The following is a 16,262-nucleotide window of genomic DNA, read 5'->3' on the forward strand; positions in this document are numbered from 1 at the left end:
CAAACACACTCAGCGGGTCCATGGCAGAGCCAGGAACAAAACCCAGGAGTCCCAAGTCCCATGCTACCACCTACCAAACCCCGACCAAGTGAGAATTCATTCCGTTGCCCCTGATGGAGAATGTTGTGGAGCAAGAGTGTGTAGGGCAGAGCGGGGCCTTTCACCATCGTTTCAGACTCCCACAGAGGCCCCAATCCTGAAAAGACTTATGCACACGCTGAATTTTACGTATGGCAGGGAGGATGGTTTTAGCTGGTGCGGAGTGTCATAGCTCACTGATTTCACTCTGCACCGGCCTCTGCACGGAGCTCAGTGCACTGCAGTGGGACTGCTCACATGCATACAATTAAACCCACGCAGCCGTTTTTGCAGGGCTGGGTCCCGGACCCCTGATGTCAATGGCCAAGTTCCCATTCACTTCAGTAGCGCAGGAGCAGACCTTTAGTTACTATTCCAGGCATCCTATTCCCTGATCAACCCCCAATGCCTGTTTTAGCAGATTCAAGTGTCCTCAACCCCTCCCCCATTTTTTATTCAGCTAATATTCTCACTTAAAAAAAAAAGTCAGAGTTTTTTCCCCATGCAGTTTCACACTTCTTGTGGTGATCACACCTGCTCACTGTGTGCTGGACCACAGGGGAAAATAGACTGGAGAAAGGAAGTATAAAGCCACGATGGGTGGGATTTTCCCCACCACAGCATATGCCTGCTTGTCAGTGTCTCTCTGCATCCTACCGGCCAAACCATGCAAGATGTAGGGCCCTGTGTCTGAAGGGGCTATAAATTAGACCCATTCCCTTGCTGACATTCATAACCCCATTTAGCACTTACTTAACACCTCCTCCTGTGTCTGGGACTGCCACTTACAGGCAGGGGTGAAAGTAACTTAACGGACTTACCGGTACTCAGGTCCCGGGCAAGGTTGGGGAGCGGCTCTGGACTGCCCCTTTTGCCCCCGCCCATGAGCAGCCCTGCTGGAACAGTCAACTGTGTACCGGCGGGAACTTTCTCACCGGTACGCCGTACCAGCTTACTTTCACCTCTGCTTACAGGACAAGGCAACAGAGGACGTGCGTTAAATCAGGGATGGGGCTATTTAAAGGGCTCCATGTAAGTTACACATGCACTTAGCCTCCCTTACACATCAGTAGATCAGGGTCAGTAGATGTGGGGGAGGCTAAGGGCTCCATCCTGTAAAGGGGATGAGCCCTCTGGCCCCAGTCCAGCAAGCCCCCTAACCAAATGCCTAACCTTATGCACTGAAGTCAGTGGGTCACTCTAAGTCAGGTTTGTGGGATGTTCATGCTACCTTTTCCATTGATAAACTGAGACTTCCTTCTCCAGGGCTACCGAACGCCTCTCCCTGGGTTTAAATTCCAGGCTATTGACGTTCCCATTTATCCCACACTTCCCCGACAAGCTCTGCAATCCGTTAACCCTTCACCCACCACCTGGCTCCTGGTATTTGTGGACCACCAGGCCGCAAAGTAATGGAAGTGACTGCAATTGCCGAGGGCTCAGTCCTGTTACAACTCGCTAACAGGCCACAGGCCCATGGAGAAGTCATGGGGAAGTTCTCACTGGACTCGGCAGAGGAACTTTGGCTTCTAACCTTCGCAAGGAGTGAAGGTGTGCACTTACAAACCCTCGCTTTACCAGCAGAGTCGCTTTCACCCAGAGGCTCTCTCACGGCTGATCAGTCCCTTTAAGGAGTCATTCAGCACCTTCTATTTCCTCTGCATTGCCAGGGGATCAGGCCATGATGACGTTACGGAGTTCTGTGCCTCTGCGTTTGCTGAGCGTTGAGGATTACGATCCTTTTTAGGATTGTCTGCACGTGAAAGTTCATCTGGAATAAGATAGGGTGTGAATTTAAAGCACACTAGTTTAATGCACTTCCTAAATGGATTAAGCTAATCAGGAATAAGACACTCTAATTCTGGAATAAGAGCAGCCGTACATGGAGTTAATCAGGAACAGCTATTCCAGAATAACTCACCATGTAGACAAGCTTCTCAGGTGAAGAGCAAATGCTAGGGCGGTCTTTGGCACCAGCCGACATTGGCTCTCTAGATACTGACTGGCTGTAGGGGCACTCTGTGTCGGTGGTGGGGGTGGGGGACAAGACAGAGAACAGAGCCCCCCCTGCGGGTACGACTCACCCGAGGAAGTGAACGTTGCTCCCTAGCTCTGCGTACAGCATGTGAAGAAAGGCCTCAGGCAGCAGCTGTCACCGGGCTTGGTGGTTTACCCTGATGCTAGCAAAACTCCATGGTTTCACTGCTGCATTTTTAGCAATCGGTAAATCTGTCGTGTTCTCACCATGGATTTCTGTTTCGTGGGGAGAGGGCGCGGTTCTGCTGTTTAGTGCTGTTGGTCCTGTCTTAGGATCCCAGGGCACTTTGCTGCAGTCAAGTGTCAGCCTGGTGATGTCCTGGGTGAATTACATTGATGCCCTGAATTCCCCTCCAGTTTAACTGGATGCAGTGGATATTTCCTCCACCCTAAACACTGTTTACTCGTGCAGAGTGGCCATTAAACAACTGGCCCATTCCACCCCAGAGAAAGCTCCATTTCCATGGGGAGAAAAATGCCAACAAACTTAGAAAAGTATGTTGGTATCATATGTCTGCAGTGGCCCCTCTGCACACCAGTCACGAGAGAGGAAATCAGACTACCAATGAAAACACTACAGTGGGGCAGATGGGGAAAATGGAGCATCCAGCAATCCATGGAAGTGTTTTACCCCGATGCTATAGGGTGTGTGCACCCAGCTGGGGTGATACTAGCCAGCCCGCCTCATGGATCAGGGAGGGGCTGTGAACAGCCATTTAGAAAAGCCATTTCCACTAGCACAAACCAGAGCCCAGAGACACAAGCGAACCACTGACCCAGTGATGGGTGTAACCAGTGGGGGGGGAGGGAGGAGGGTGCAGGGGCCAACTGGAAACTGGTTCCCTTTACTTTACTCTGCTGTCCCCTTAATGCTACTCCAAATGCTTTCCCTGCCGGTGGACATTCAGATGAGCTTAGATTTCCATGCTGACCGACTCTCACTGACCAGGCTGGGTCGGGGGTGGGAATTGGGGAGACACATTTTTACCATGGGGCAGGGACTTGGGGAAACTTAACTGGAAAGGGGAGGAGCAAGAGAGGGCCTGTGTGGGGAGGAGCCAGCCAGAGAGCGAGGGGACACAGGAAAGAGAACAGGGATGGGAGGATGTAGGGATACCGAGGAGGGGGAGGACCACAGAGGGAGGAGGGGCACAGGAGGGATCTTTGGCAGTGGGGGGAGTTATGCAAAGGAGGTGATGCATAGTCAGCAAATATGCAAATCAGCTTGTCACATCATTTGTGTGGAGGCTCCTGGTTTCTGACCCTTTCTGACCCGGGGCTGGGACCAGTCAGCGAGCGGGGAGACCTGCAAGGGGAAGCCAGGGGCTGCCCCCATGGGCCCAGGCTCGGTCAGCCTCCTGCTGGTCGTCTTGGGCATTAGCTCTTTCCAGCCTTCGGGGCACCCTCTGCCGGCGGGTGTCTCGCCTGCCGCTGGCCCAGTGTCCCTCCTGGACCCCGGTGCCCTTTACCTCGGGGTCGTGCCCCGCAGTACTCCCACACTCTGGGTCTCCCCTCCCAGGGAACCCTCAACCCTCTCACCCACCTTGCCGCATTGGCTACTGCCCGTCATCTAGCCCCCGCTCACTGGGGCAAACTACTCATCACTGGCAAGGGGGTTAGGCCCTGCTGCCTTTGCCTATTCCCAGGCTGTATCTCTGCAGCCCTATTCCCCAGCCCTGCTCCAGTTCAGGGGCCCTCCTCCCAGGCAGCTAGCCCTTCTCCCTCCAGGGCTAGAGTGAGACTTCTCTCCTGCGCCGGGCCCCCAGCCCTCTTCTCAGGGCCAGCTGGGCCCTAATTGAGCTAGCCGCAGCTGTGGCTGCTTCCCCTATCAGCCTAACTTGGCTGCTTTTAACCCCCTGCTCCCCGGGAGTGGGGCAGCTGCCCCACTACATGACCCAACATGGAGGATGTGGTCATGTGACTAGAAGGGCAGTTGGAGTGTTTCCATGGTCAGTGGTGGCCCCCGTGGTAAACAAGGACCAGTTCGGACCGGATTGACCCGGGGAGTCTACGGGGCTTCCCTACGGGGCTTGGTGCCAGAGAACCTATCTAAGGCCGGCAGTTACCTCACTTAGGGGCTGCTCATCCTGAGGTCCTGAGCACCCCTCAGAAGGGTGACATTGTCTGTTATACGTCCCTTCTACTCCGCGTGGGACTAGCTGGGGCCTTGGCTTCAGGCCACACATTCCCTGAATTACTGTCCCTGTGAAGCAAATGAGTTTCAGTTCATGTTTGTGCATCTTCCCACTCCCATTTATGTACCTCAGTTTCCCCTACATCAACACACCTTGTTTGGTTTATAGACGTCTGCTTCCATTTGCATTATTCCCCCATAGGGAGGGAAGGGAGGTTACATAATGGAGGGTGGCTGCCAACCCGACGACCCACACTGGTGTGGCAGTAGACGACTGTGAGCTCAGATATTGTTAGGGGCTCCCTGCTGCCCTTCCATTTTGTATTTCTTGTACCTAACACAGCTCCTCACGTGACAGGCTCTGCGATGAAATAGACAGAACCATCAAAGGCAGAAGGAGCCATGTCCGTTTCAGACCCACCCGCCGCCCCTCAGCCCTGAGCAAGGCCAGGAAGAGGAGCCCTCCCCAACCCAGCGCCCTGGGCTGCTTTGAGCTCACTGCACGGGTTACCACAAAAGGAAAGAGCGTCTCGAGGGGAAGTTGCAGAGCTGTGGGGTGGGTCATTTCTCTGCAGGCCCTCGGCACCATCACAGGTCGGCCACTCAGCCAGACCCTGACGGCCAACCGGCTCTGCCTCTGGGTCTGTTCCGTCAAGACAACCGTTATATGGACTGGTGGCCGCCCGCTCTGCCTGCCCCTCACTGTCAGGATGGAGGGGGCTCTACGGCCTTCCCTTCTCTTGCTCCTGCTGGTTTTACAGCCCGGCGGTGAGTGATCTGTCTGAATTCGAGGGCAGGAAACCACCGGTGACAGTATCCCCTGCGCTTGGGTCCCCATCATCCTCTCCAGCAGCTGCGGGATAGACCAGTGGGAATCTGCCCAGACCCTGAAGAGTCCAGGGTGGCTGGGAGAGAGGTAGGCAGACCCTGAAGAGTCCTGGGTTTGGGGTGCGCATCCCCCGGTAGCAGGGGGCCGAGATGACATTGGGAGGAGAAGAGATGGAGGGGGGATTGGGATAACAAAAGGAGAAGCACAGAGCGATGGGGGGCTCTGGGGCAGGGAGACAGGAGGACTTGGGGGAGGGAAAAGGAGGAGTCAGGGGCACAGCGTTGAGGGGAGGACAGAGGGGGACTCCTGCAAGGTGGCCGCGGTGCAGCAGGGGATGCCCTGAGCCCTTGTCCCTAGGGGTAGCAGGGCAGCGGGCAGGGGCAGGGTTATCACTGCTCTCCTGGTGGCTGCTCAGGAGGGTCCACACGGATTCGTGCTTCCCGATGCCTGCTCCCCACCCCCTGCCCAGGGACTGCCGGGGGCCAGCGACGCTGTGAGCGTGACCTGCACACAGAGCCGCAGCAGGGCCACCAAACTGCACAGGCCCCTGGAGAGGGACAGAGAGAGAGAGAGCCCAGCTCAGGAGGGGAGAGTGGAGGGGCTGGAAGCTGAATGGCTTATGCGACTCACCAGTGAGAGTAATGGGGCTGAGATGGCAATGCCTGATTCTCTGAGTCGATACGAGCGACAGCTGAGATGTTCCAAGCCCGCTGGGGAACGGAGCCCCAGAAAGGGCCGATCCTCCATTGCCCTGGGTGTGAAATGTCCCCGGTTCGCAATGGCGGCATTTCACACTTGCTTTGCACTGAGGGGAAACGGCCCTGCAAGGTGCAGAGCGATGGAGAATCAGGCCCAGGATCTCAGCCTCTGTTTATTTCCGCTTCTGCCTGTGCACGCCCTGGCCCCAGACGTTATCACAGGTGGGGATGCTGAAAAAACACAGAAATGCTGTTCCGGCTACTGCCAGCAATTACCAGGCCTAGGAAGGGCCCAAGCTCCCCTCTCCTGCCTACCTAAGGGCTACGGAGAGGTTGGGGCAGGATCCTGAGATGCTAGTTGAATTTCTCAGCCCTTTGAGGTTCCCATCACATCAGGGACCCGGCTGCTAAAGCGCCTAGCAGATCATTTGCTGCGGGGAGACATTGACAAGAACATTTCTGTGGCTGCAGCCATTCCCCGGCTAGAGTGTTGGCAGCAAGACCCACCGTTCCCCAGGACCCTGAGGCAGAGAGAGAGAGAGAAAGAGAGAGGTGTGCTTGGAGACAGTCAGACACAATCAGCCATTCAAGGGGTTGTGATAAGATCGTCAGTCGCCCTTGAGTCTATGCGGAAAAACACCTTTAAAAGCTTGTGAGCGTCTCTCGCTCAGTGTGGGTCTTTGTCCCCATCTAGTGGTGACACCACAAAGAAGTATAAGAGCCTCCTACTGCTCCCTGGTCTCTCTCCCCCACGTCTGATCTGCAGCCAGAGCCCTGAGTGGGGCCCCGAGGAACTGCTGCATTTTAATAATGATAATAAATAATAATAATTAACAATAATTCCAGAAGTTTATTAAGTTACAACTAGAGCTGATAAAAAAAAGTTTGCAGAAATTTCAGCAAATTTGAAAACTTGACCATTCAATTTTTCTCCCATCACATTTTTGTGGATGGGCCACGGAATTCATTAAATGAATGATATTATATTAATTTAAATCATTTCTGTACCTCGAGAGATGATTTATTTTTATTTTGTAATTTTGGAAAGTATTTTCTTTCCAGAGAGAAGTCCCATTTTGACATTTTGGGGGAGGGGAGGGACCAAACAAGAAAGCTTTTGAGTTAGTACAAACTCTGAACTGTAACCTGCCTGCAGTGTTTGGTAGGGTGAGAAAAAGTGTTTGAGTCCAATCTTGCTTAGCCTGATAAAGTTCAGGATTTAGGATGCCTGTTTACTTTGTATTTCTTATGTAACCAACTCTGACCTTTACTCCTACCACATATAATCACTTCAAATCTCTCTCTCTTTAGTTAATAAACTTATTTCGATGTTTAATCTAAACCAGTGTGTTTGTCTAAAGTGTTTGGGGGATCTGCTCAGATTACAGAAGCTGGGGCATGTCCATTACCCTTTGACGGAGTGGCGAACTCATTAATGAGCTTGTATTGATCAAGAAGGTCTTGAGTAGTGTAAGACACACATTTCTGGGGTGCAAGGCTGGGGGAATTTGCTGGGGTCTCCCTGTATGCTGTTCAGGAGTGGCTTGGGAGAGCCTCCAGGTAACTTTGCTGGGTGTGCCTCTGCACGCTGATGGCTGAGTGAACAGAGCCTGGAGGGGTTTGCTGTTCACTGGCAGAACAGTGTAAGAGACAGCCTGGACAGGAGAGTTAAAGGGGGCACAGGCGTTCCACAGTCTGGATTACACCCCGGAGCACGTTACAATGGGCAGAGCACGCGGTTTTGCTATTTAGTGCTGTCGGTCCTATCTAAGGATCCCAGGGCACTTTGCTACAGTCGAGCTGTTAGGCCTGGTGCTAAATCCAAGTGTTGGTGAATTACACTGGTGCCCTGCATTCCCCTCCAGTTTAATTAGATGCAATGGAGGCTGCCTCGCCAATAAACACTGTTTACTGGTGCAGAGTAGCCGCTAAACAGCTGGCCCATTCCACCCCAGAGGAGGCCGCATTTCCATGTTGGCATTTCACTCACCAAATTTAGAAAAGCACCTTGGGATTGTATGGCTTTTCAGAATGCCTGCAGTGGCCCCTTTGCACCCCAGTCGTGAGAGAGGAAATCAGGCCACAAATGAAAATGCTACAGGTGGCTGACTGGGAAATTGGAGCATCCAGCACCGCATGGAAGTGTTTTACCCCTAAGCCAGGCTGCCTCATGGATCAGGGAGGGGCTGTGAACAGCCATTTAGAAAAGCCATTTCTACCAGCACAAGCCAGAGCTCAGAGACACCAGTGAACCATTGACCCAGAGGTGAGTGCAACCAATGTGTATGGAGGGGGGAGGGTCACAAATGGGAACAGGTTCCCTTTACTCTACTCTCCTAATGCTGTCCCCTTAATGCAACTCTCAACATTCACTCGTGCCCCCAGAAAAAAATGTTTTTCATTTTTTGCCAGGAACAATAATACCTGCCCTTCTAAGTAGATCTCCAAATGCTTTACAAAGAGGGTCAGTATCATTTCCCCCATTTTATAGATGGGGAAACTGAGGCAGGGGGAGGGGAAGTGACTTATTCATGATCACCTAGATGCCAAGCCAGGAATCAAACCCAAGTCTCCTGGTCCCGTGCTCTAAACACTCGGCAATGCTGCCTCCCTTCTACAATAGGAGACTCCTGTCCTGTCCCCTGCGCTCAGTCAGGATTTTCCCAAGAAAGTTCATGACACGTGTTTGCCCCAGCACTAAACCGGGCTCCCTGTCCGCAAAGCTGCCATTGCACCAGTGCTGTGCCTTTCCTGGGTCGCGAATGACCTGACCTGTTACAGCTGGAGCTGGTTGAATTTTTCCCATCAGAATGGGCTCGGATTAGGTTTGGGTTCTTTTAACATAGAAAATTGGGGGTTAGGCCAAATGCAAACGTTCACAGGAAGCGGTTGCTTCACGCTCCAGTTGTTTGATTTTTCCATCCGAAAGCTGAAATCCTCAAAAACAAGGTTGCGGCTGAAACAGTTTTGGCAGCTGAAGACAAACAAACAAAACAACTTCCCATTTTCCACTGTGGGAAGTTTCAGAACCAAACTTCGAAACTTTCTGCTGAAAATCCCCACAAACCATTTTCTTCTAATCGGTGTTTTCCTTGCAAGCCCGCACCATCTACTTTCCAACCAGCTCTATTTAAAATTCCCCCCATGTCCTGCACTTTGGGAACAGCCAAAATGATCTCCTGCCGCCACCACACACCCGTCTTGACCAGCTACAGAAGTGATCAGAATTTTTAAAAATGCCACAGAAATGTTGAATTGCAACAAGCCAGGGCAAAAAATTCCGTAGAGATCAGTCTGATTTGTTTCCTGGTTTTTCAACCAGGCCTTATGAAGACCATTAAAAAACAAGCTTTCAAAACTACGAATATCCTGTTATCTACACCACTTCCTCTGTTGAGCAACAAAACCTTCCCTCTCCGTAAACCCTGCTTGGTTTCAGTCACACACACGCAGAATCTCACCTGCTCTGCAGAGTTCTTAGGAGCAGAAAAGAGCGAGGGGAATTTGCACACCACCTGGGGGTTATATTATTTCTTTCAGCAGGGGAGTCACAAGATCCTCCTGTCCAACAACTCTGAGCTCTTTGCCTAGTTGGTCTGGGTATCCGCTCTATAGACTGATTACTCCTGGCTCAGCAACCTGTCCTGTCCTGTCCCGCACTGCCATGATGCTTGGACCTCTGCCACCTTCCCTTCTCTTCCTCCTGCTGGCTTTCCAAGCTGTAGGTAAGTAACAACTAAAGGGCAGGGTGAAAGAGCAATAAGCCAGCAGGCCAGCCGCAGGGTCGTAGCTAGAAGTCTTAGAGATCCGATTAAGCTGGTTGTTTGTAGCCCAGTTGGGGTGAATAGCCCAGTTTCATTTGAAAAAATATTAACAAAAAAACCTGGCATCTGGGCTCACCGAGGGCCTGTCTACACAGCAATCGGGAGGTGTGATTGCAGCCCCTGTAGGCATAGCCCAGCGAGCTAGAGGAAAACTAGCCAGCTGTAAATAGAGTGAAGCTGCAGCAGCATGACGGGGACTTGGACTAACCACTTGAGTAGGTAGCCGGGGATCTAGGCTGGCTATACTCAGACAGCTAGTCTGTGCCACCCCAGCCTCACTGTTGTTCTTAGCCAGCTGGCTCAATGGAAGGTAGCTCAGTGATGCCTACACCGGCCCCCTGATTGCAAGGTAGACACGTCCTCAGACGGCTGCTCCCATCACAAAGTGCCGTTGGCACCGGGTCTCGGTCTGAGTGAGACTCGCAGCTACGGGAGATGTGGATGAGGCTCCAGGCACATCACCAGCTCTGGGGAGGGGATTCAGGAGGCCAGCAGCATGGGGCACGGAGAGCAGGGATGACGTGCTTAGACAGAGCTGCGTGGCGGGGCTCCGGACTGGAATAGCATTGGGTACTGCGGGTCCAGACTGAGATGGACTGGCTGAGTTGTGTGGAGCAGGGAAAAACAGGGGTATTTCGCAAGTCACAAAGCGGGTGCATTAACAGAGCCACAGAGCACTCATGCAGATCCATGTGAGCATTTGCACTTCCCACTTTTGGTCAGGGCTGGAAGCAAAGGCTGAGTAGCAGGGCAGCTCCGTGGGCTGGGTGTCAAGTCCCTGCTCCGTTGCGGACTCCATGTGTGACCTTGAGTAAGTCACTTAGTCTCTCTGCGCCTCAGGTCCCCGCTCTGAAGGTGGGGGTGACAACCCCGTGTTAGGAGGAGAACTCCATGAGAGACAGGGAGGGGTTCGGATATTATCGTGATGGGGACCAGCGCTGTCCCTCAGGTGCACATGGATCTGCAGTAATATCTGGTTGAGCAAGGCGAGGACAGGGCTGCTGGCGGGCGAGGAGACGACTGGAAGTGGGGATGGAAAGAAGGGCAGAAAAGAGGAAAAAGCAGAAGAGGAAGAGAGAGAAAACAGGGGGCAGGAAGGCGCTTCAGGCAGCGAGGGCTCCACTGACAGGCTGACGAGGACAGGCAGGGTTGGAGTCTCTGACACGGCCAGCCAGAGGGAGATCAGCAGGACAGGCAGGGGAGCCAGGGAACAGCCCCAAAACTGCAGCATGCGGCCAAAAGCAGGTCTGGTTCCCAGTCCACTGCCTCCTTGGGTCCCCAAAAGTTCTCCATAGACATAAGCCACTAGGATGGAGCAGCGGGACTGGCTCGATCTGTCTGCGATGGGCTGGGATCAGGCAGCAGGACTGGCCTATTCCCAGGGTTGGGGCTTGTTTAATCTGCATCTAAAAACCTCCTCCCCCCACCTCAGCTCCCTCCCCATTTTCACCCACCTCTATTCTTGCTAGACTCTGGGCACAGGGCTTGTGCAGCCGGCTTTCCCCCCCTGCACTCAGTAAAGTTGCACGGCTGTCCCAGGGAAGAATTGACGCCTCAAAAATAAACTGACGGGCAGTATAATATCCCAGAGGCCCACAAAGGGGCAGCTCTATGGGGCAGGGACTGTCGCCGTCCTGTGTTTCTACAGCGCCTCGCACCATGGGCCTGGTCCGTGACAGGGGCTCCCCGGCCCTACGGTAATACAGGCGATAAATACCCTGCGGCAGGTTTTCAGTGGAGATATTTGACCAGGTGCCGGGGGGGAGAGCTTGGTCTGTCTGTGATAGGTGGCGGGGGCAGGGTTTGTTCCGGCTGGATCTTACAGTTTCCTTTTCTTCTGTCTTCCTGGGTGCAGGAGCCTCCGGAGAAGAGTCGGGGCCCGTGAGGCTGAACGGGATTTGGGGAGAGTCGGTCACTTTCTCTCCGGTGATTCCAAGTGGAAGCCGGGTTGACAGTATAGTCTGGAACGCAAAATCAACTATAGCAATTGTGAAACCAGGAAAAGAAGCCGCACCCCAAGTGACAGATCAACGTTACAGAGAGCGACTGAGAGTCCTGGACGGGGGCTACTCATTGCAAATCATGGACCTAAGCCAGGAGGACACGGGCACATACACGGCACAAATAACCACAGAAGGAAGCACTGAGCCCATCTTCCAGAGATTCGCCCTGCACGTGTACAGTAAGTCCCGGGCGGAGGGGTCAGTCCCTTTCTCCCTACAGCAGATGGATGGGTCTGGATGTTGGTTGTTCAGTTTGTTGCCACGAGGGGCGTTGCTGGGGGATGCGGCCGGGGGCAGAGGGAGGACGGCCTGTGGTGGCAGACTCCATGGCAGCGACTGGATGAAGTGAGCTTTGCCCTCTGGCACGGCAGGCTCTCGATACTCGTCTCGCTGCCGTGGTCGCCCCGCCCTGCCCCCTGCACGCGTTCACACAGCTGCTGGGGAGACTCTGCACAGTAGCCTTCTCTTGATGAGCGAGACCATGAGCCTCTTCAGTCCCTTGCTATAAGGCAAGTTGTCCGAGCCTCCGATCTTTCTTGTCGCTCTTTTCTGAACCCTTTCCAGGTGGAGCTCAGGCCAGAAGGGGAGGAAGGGTGGCCCAGGGGCTTGGGTTCTCGCTGGGGACCCAGGGGGATGGGTTCACGTCCTTGATTTGCCACAGGCTTCTTGCGTGACCTTGGGCAAGTCACTTAGCCACTGTGTGCCTCGGTTTCCCATCTGTACAATGGGGATTAAAGCCCTGCCTCACGGGGGTGCTGCAAGGATAAAGACTGAGAGACAGCACCGTGATGGGGGCCATTTAAGCACCTTAGATAGAACCACGCAGGGCCTGATCCAAAGCCGCTTGAAGTGAGAAGGAAGCAGCGCTCTTGGCCTTTCTGCGACTATCCCGCACAGCAAACTCAGACCTGATCTGCAGCCCCCCTCTCTGGATCTCGTCCAGCCACTCCGCTCTGGGTAGGTTCTTCCACTGCCCCCATCACCGTGGCATCTGGGCACCTTCCAGATGTGCACTGAGCGACGTGACAACACCTCTCAGGGTTGTTTGTTCTCTCTCATCTCCCCCCCTTTTGGAATTCCGTGATTTCCAAATTCACCTGCACAGCAGGGGCCAGAGCCGGCTGTCCTCGCTGATGAGATTTGTTTTCCTCCCAAACAGAACGACTGACAGAGTCCGACATCAACATCGTCCCCGGGCAGGACTCCGTGCGCACTGTGAATGGGATGTGTAACGTCACCCTGAACTGCTCCCTCCTGTGAGGAGGAGAGGACGTGACCTATACCTGGACCCAGACAGCAGAGAGCTCTGTTGTCTCCAGTGGGGCATCCATTCTCATCTCGCACAGACTCGGAAGTGGGGTCTCACCTGTGACCTGCACGGCCAGGAACCCCGTCAGCCGCAGCTCAAAATTAATTTCTCTCCAGGAATTTTGTGAAGGTGACTTTCCACAGCAACAAGTCCTGTTAACAGCTATTCTTGCTGTATGTGTCATGTCTGATGGTAGCTGTAGCTAATCCACTTGGGGATAAAATCTGCCCCAGCAACAGCAGATCAAAAACTGTCCACCTGGAAAGGGTTCAGGGAAGAGCTACAACCAGAATTTGAGGTCTGGGAAATGCACTTTATAAGGAGAGACTTTAGAAGCTCAATCTATTCCGTTTAAGAGAAAGTTGGCAGGTGACTGAATTTTAGCCTACAAGTTTCAGTGATTTCTGATAGCAGAGGGGACCTTAATCTAGCCGAAGAGAGCACAATGAGATCCAGTGGCAGGAAGCTGGGGTCAGGAAGGAATTTGCCCCTGAGTCAGGTTGGCAGAGACCTCTGCAGCATGGGGCGTGAGTTCTCAGGCTCCCCGACCCCTTCCCCTGTTGCACTCTATGGGTGCAGCAACCGCAGGGCGTCACCAATCGCTCCCCACATGAACTAACCCTGTCCCGTTTCTTCCTTCAGGTTTCACCAGCACTGGCTTCCCAGCAGGGTCAAGCAGCCCAGCGACCTATTGCCAGGTGAAGGGGATTCTCCTGCTGGTGGTGCTGGGAGCCCTGCTCACAGCCATCGGCATGGTGCACATCCTCACCCGGGACAAAGAGAGGCTGGATTGAGCGAGCCGAAGGGCCAGTGCAAGGAGCTTTCCTTGCGGCTTGTGGTGACGTCTGCAACGGGGTCTTTTCACTCCCCTACTCAAACCGGAGCCGCAGCAGCCCAGCTGTCGATGGGCCTGGGTTTGGACCCATCCCTGCTCCTTTGCCCTGCCATGCTGGGGCTCAGATGGGGAGGTCGGGACTAGAGAAACTCAGCCTCCAGAGCCCCCCTAAACCTGGCTGAGAATGGGTTGCCACCACCTCCTGGCTGGGCATGGTGCTGCAGGTGTTCTGCCTTAGTTTCTCCATTCTAGCTTTCCCCACTTGCTATGACGGTTCGCCTGGCTCACCACTCTGGCTGGGTCAGTGCGGAAGCTCAGTCCCCTTCCAGGGTATCGGAGTCAAACCAGACACAAGATATAGGAGCCTTTGTCCCAGCTCAGCTTAGTTCTCTGCTCCTTTCACGTTACCCATCTGCCCACCCCCTGGACTCAGCTCGCAGTCACTCTCCTGCCCCTGCAGGGCCTTACGTTAGGAATCATCCCAGGTACTTCCAGGCAGTCTCCTGTCAGGGCCTTCCCTCCCCCCAAGGAGGCCCAGTCAGGTCTCCCAGTTTCAATCCCTAGCCCAGCTCCCCTCTCCCCGTGAGGGCTGTTGGGTCCCTGCTCCTTCCCAGCCAGCCCCCTGCAGGGCAGGGTCTCCCCTTTCTTAGCATCTCCCTTCCAGCCTGGCCCTGCTACAGGTGTGGCGGGCAGAGCTGGTTGGGCTCAGAGCAGCCGAGTGACCTCTCGAGCTTCCTGCGGTGTTTGGATTATGGGTTTTAAGCATTTTTCAATGTTTATCACTTTCTATATTCACAGTTGCAGGACATCGGGGGGTGGGGGGGAAGGTCAGAAAGTAATTCTTTAATGGCAGACCTTGAGATGCAAAACATTAAAGCTTTATCGTGAGAGAGAAGGAGGGGGCGTTGTTATTGGGCCGGAGGCAAGCTTTCAAAAAGCTCTGGGGTAGCTCCAGGGCTGGTCTCTCTGCTCCTATAAAAGATGTGCCCTCCCCCACCTTGTCTCTCTAATGTCCCGGGACCGACGGGGCTACCAGACGACTGCATACCCAGCTTTGTCATTGTCCATTTTGACATGCAATGTTGACAGCGTAAATAGCCGTCAATCAACTTCTAATATGCTCTGAAGCAGCAGGTTTCTTACCCGGCCTAGCTGTACATTTCAATCGTTACTTTTGTGATGGTTGGCAGCATGACCCCCGTGCCCCAGGACCCGGAGAAAGAGATGGGTGTGTGTGGACATTTGATAGGTAGCATCAGCCATTCAATGGGCTGTAAAGAGATCAACAGCCTCCCGTGAGGCTCTGCAGAAAAACCCCTGTGACAGCTGCAACCCACTCCAGACAGGGAGGGCCTTTGTCCCCATCTAGTGGCTGCTCCACATCAAAGGGTCCGAGCCTCCTGCTGCTCCCAGATCTCTACCCCCCAGTGGCTGATGCATTCAAAAGCCAGACCCGGATCCAAATCTGACAAGTGGCCCCTCCCTCGGCAATAGCCCAGTCACAGCCCCAGGGCTGAAGGCCTGGCCACGAGGCGCTGGACACCATGATGTGGGAGGGTTTGGGCCCAGCTCCATAGGAAAAGGAACTGTCCCCTTCCCCAGCCCGGGAACAGCAGCGCCCCCTGGTGTTTGAGAGAACATGTCACAAGAGCTGGGGAGGGGACCTGGCCTGGTGTCCCCGTGATGGGGCGTGCGGTCGATCTGGTCCTAAAGGCTCCTGTTCTTCTCTCTCGTGGGGCAGGGTACGGCAGAGCAGAGGCAGGAGCTGAGCGGGATTCTGGGAGGGTCGGTCACTTTCCCTCTGGGGATCCCAGCGGCAGAGCACTTCGAGAACGCTGGCTGGACGGTAAACACAAACAGTTTACTAACCGTAGCAGCAGGGCAACCACCCAATGTCGTTCTGATAGACAAAAAAAATTACCGCGGATGCATGAGAATCCTTGACGAGAGCTACTCCCCACAGATCACCCACCTGCGCGTGGAGGACACGGGACAATACACAGCTGACATAAACACGGATAAAGTGTACAGTAAGTGTGGGGCCAACGAAACCCCGGTGGAAGCCCTGCTCAGGAAGCTCCTCTGGGAGATCAAGGGCTGCAGGGTCCCAGCGTCTGTGCAGACTTCTTAGTGCGGTTGCTTCTCCTCCTCCTCGTTCCTGTCCCTGCCGCTCCCCCACATCCCAGCCCTGCCTTTCTGTTCCTCCTCTACAGCCCTTTCCCACTTGTCCTCTGCAGATACCTTCCCCCATCCCGGTTGCTACCCCATTGCTCCAGCCCCTTCCCTGAACACACACAGACCTGGTCCATCAGAAACCCAGTCTTCTCTTGGCATGTAGGTTTCCTTCACCAACCCCAGCATTTCATTGTTCATTCATCTTCTCCAGGCCCCACCCTGATCTCCTCACCACACAACTCCAGAGTGATCTTCACCCCAACAGAGCTGGTCAGACAGAATTCCCATCCCGCAGGACATGCCGGTATTTCTACAGCGGTTTTCCTTCTGCATCAAGAGG

General features: G+C 54.0%; 1 protein-coding gene across 1 annotated transcript; it reads left to right on the forward strand.

The window, feature by feature from the left end:
- The first annotated feature begins 9,238 nt into the window (after positions 1-9,238).
- Positions 9,239-14,642, forward strand: LOC144279509 (SLAM family member 9-like). Its single transcript, XM_077841048.1, is given in 4 exon segments — positions 9,239-9,501; positions 11,456-11,782; positions 12,763-13,041; positions 13,555-14,642. Coding segments are annotated over 4 exon segments (819 nt in total). The 5' UTR covers positions 9,239-9,440; the 3' UTR covers positions 13,707-14,642.
- Positions 14,643-16,262: the final 1,620 nt, after the last annotated feature.

Source organism: Eretmochelys imbricata, chromosome 24 (assembly GCF_965152235.1).
Source record: "Eretmochelys imbricata isolate rEreImb1 chromosome 24, rEreImb1.hap1, whole genome shotgun sequence".
NCBI classification, from domain to species: Eukaryota; Metazoa; Chordata; order Testudines; family Cheloniidae; genus Eretmochelys; species Eretmochelys imbricata.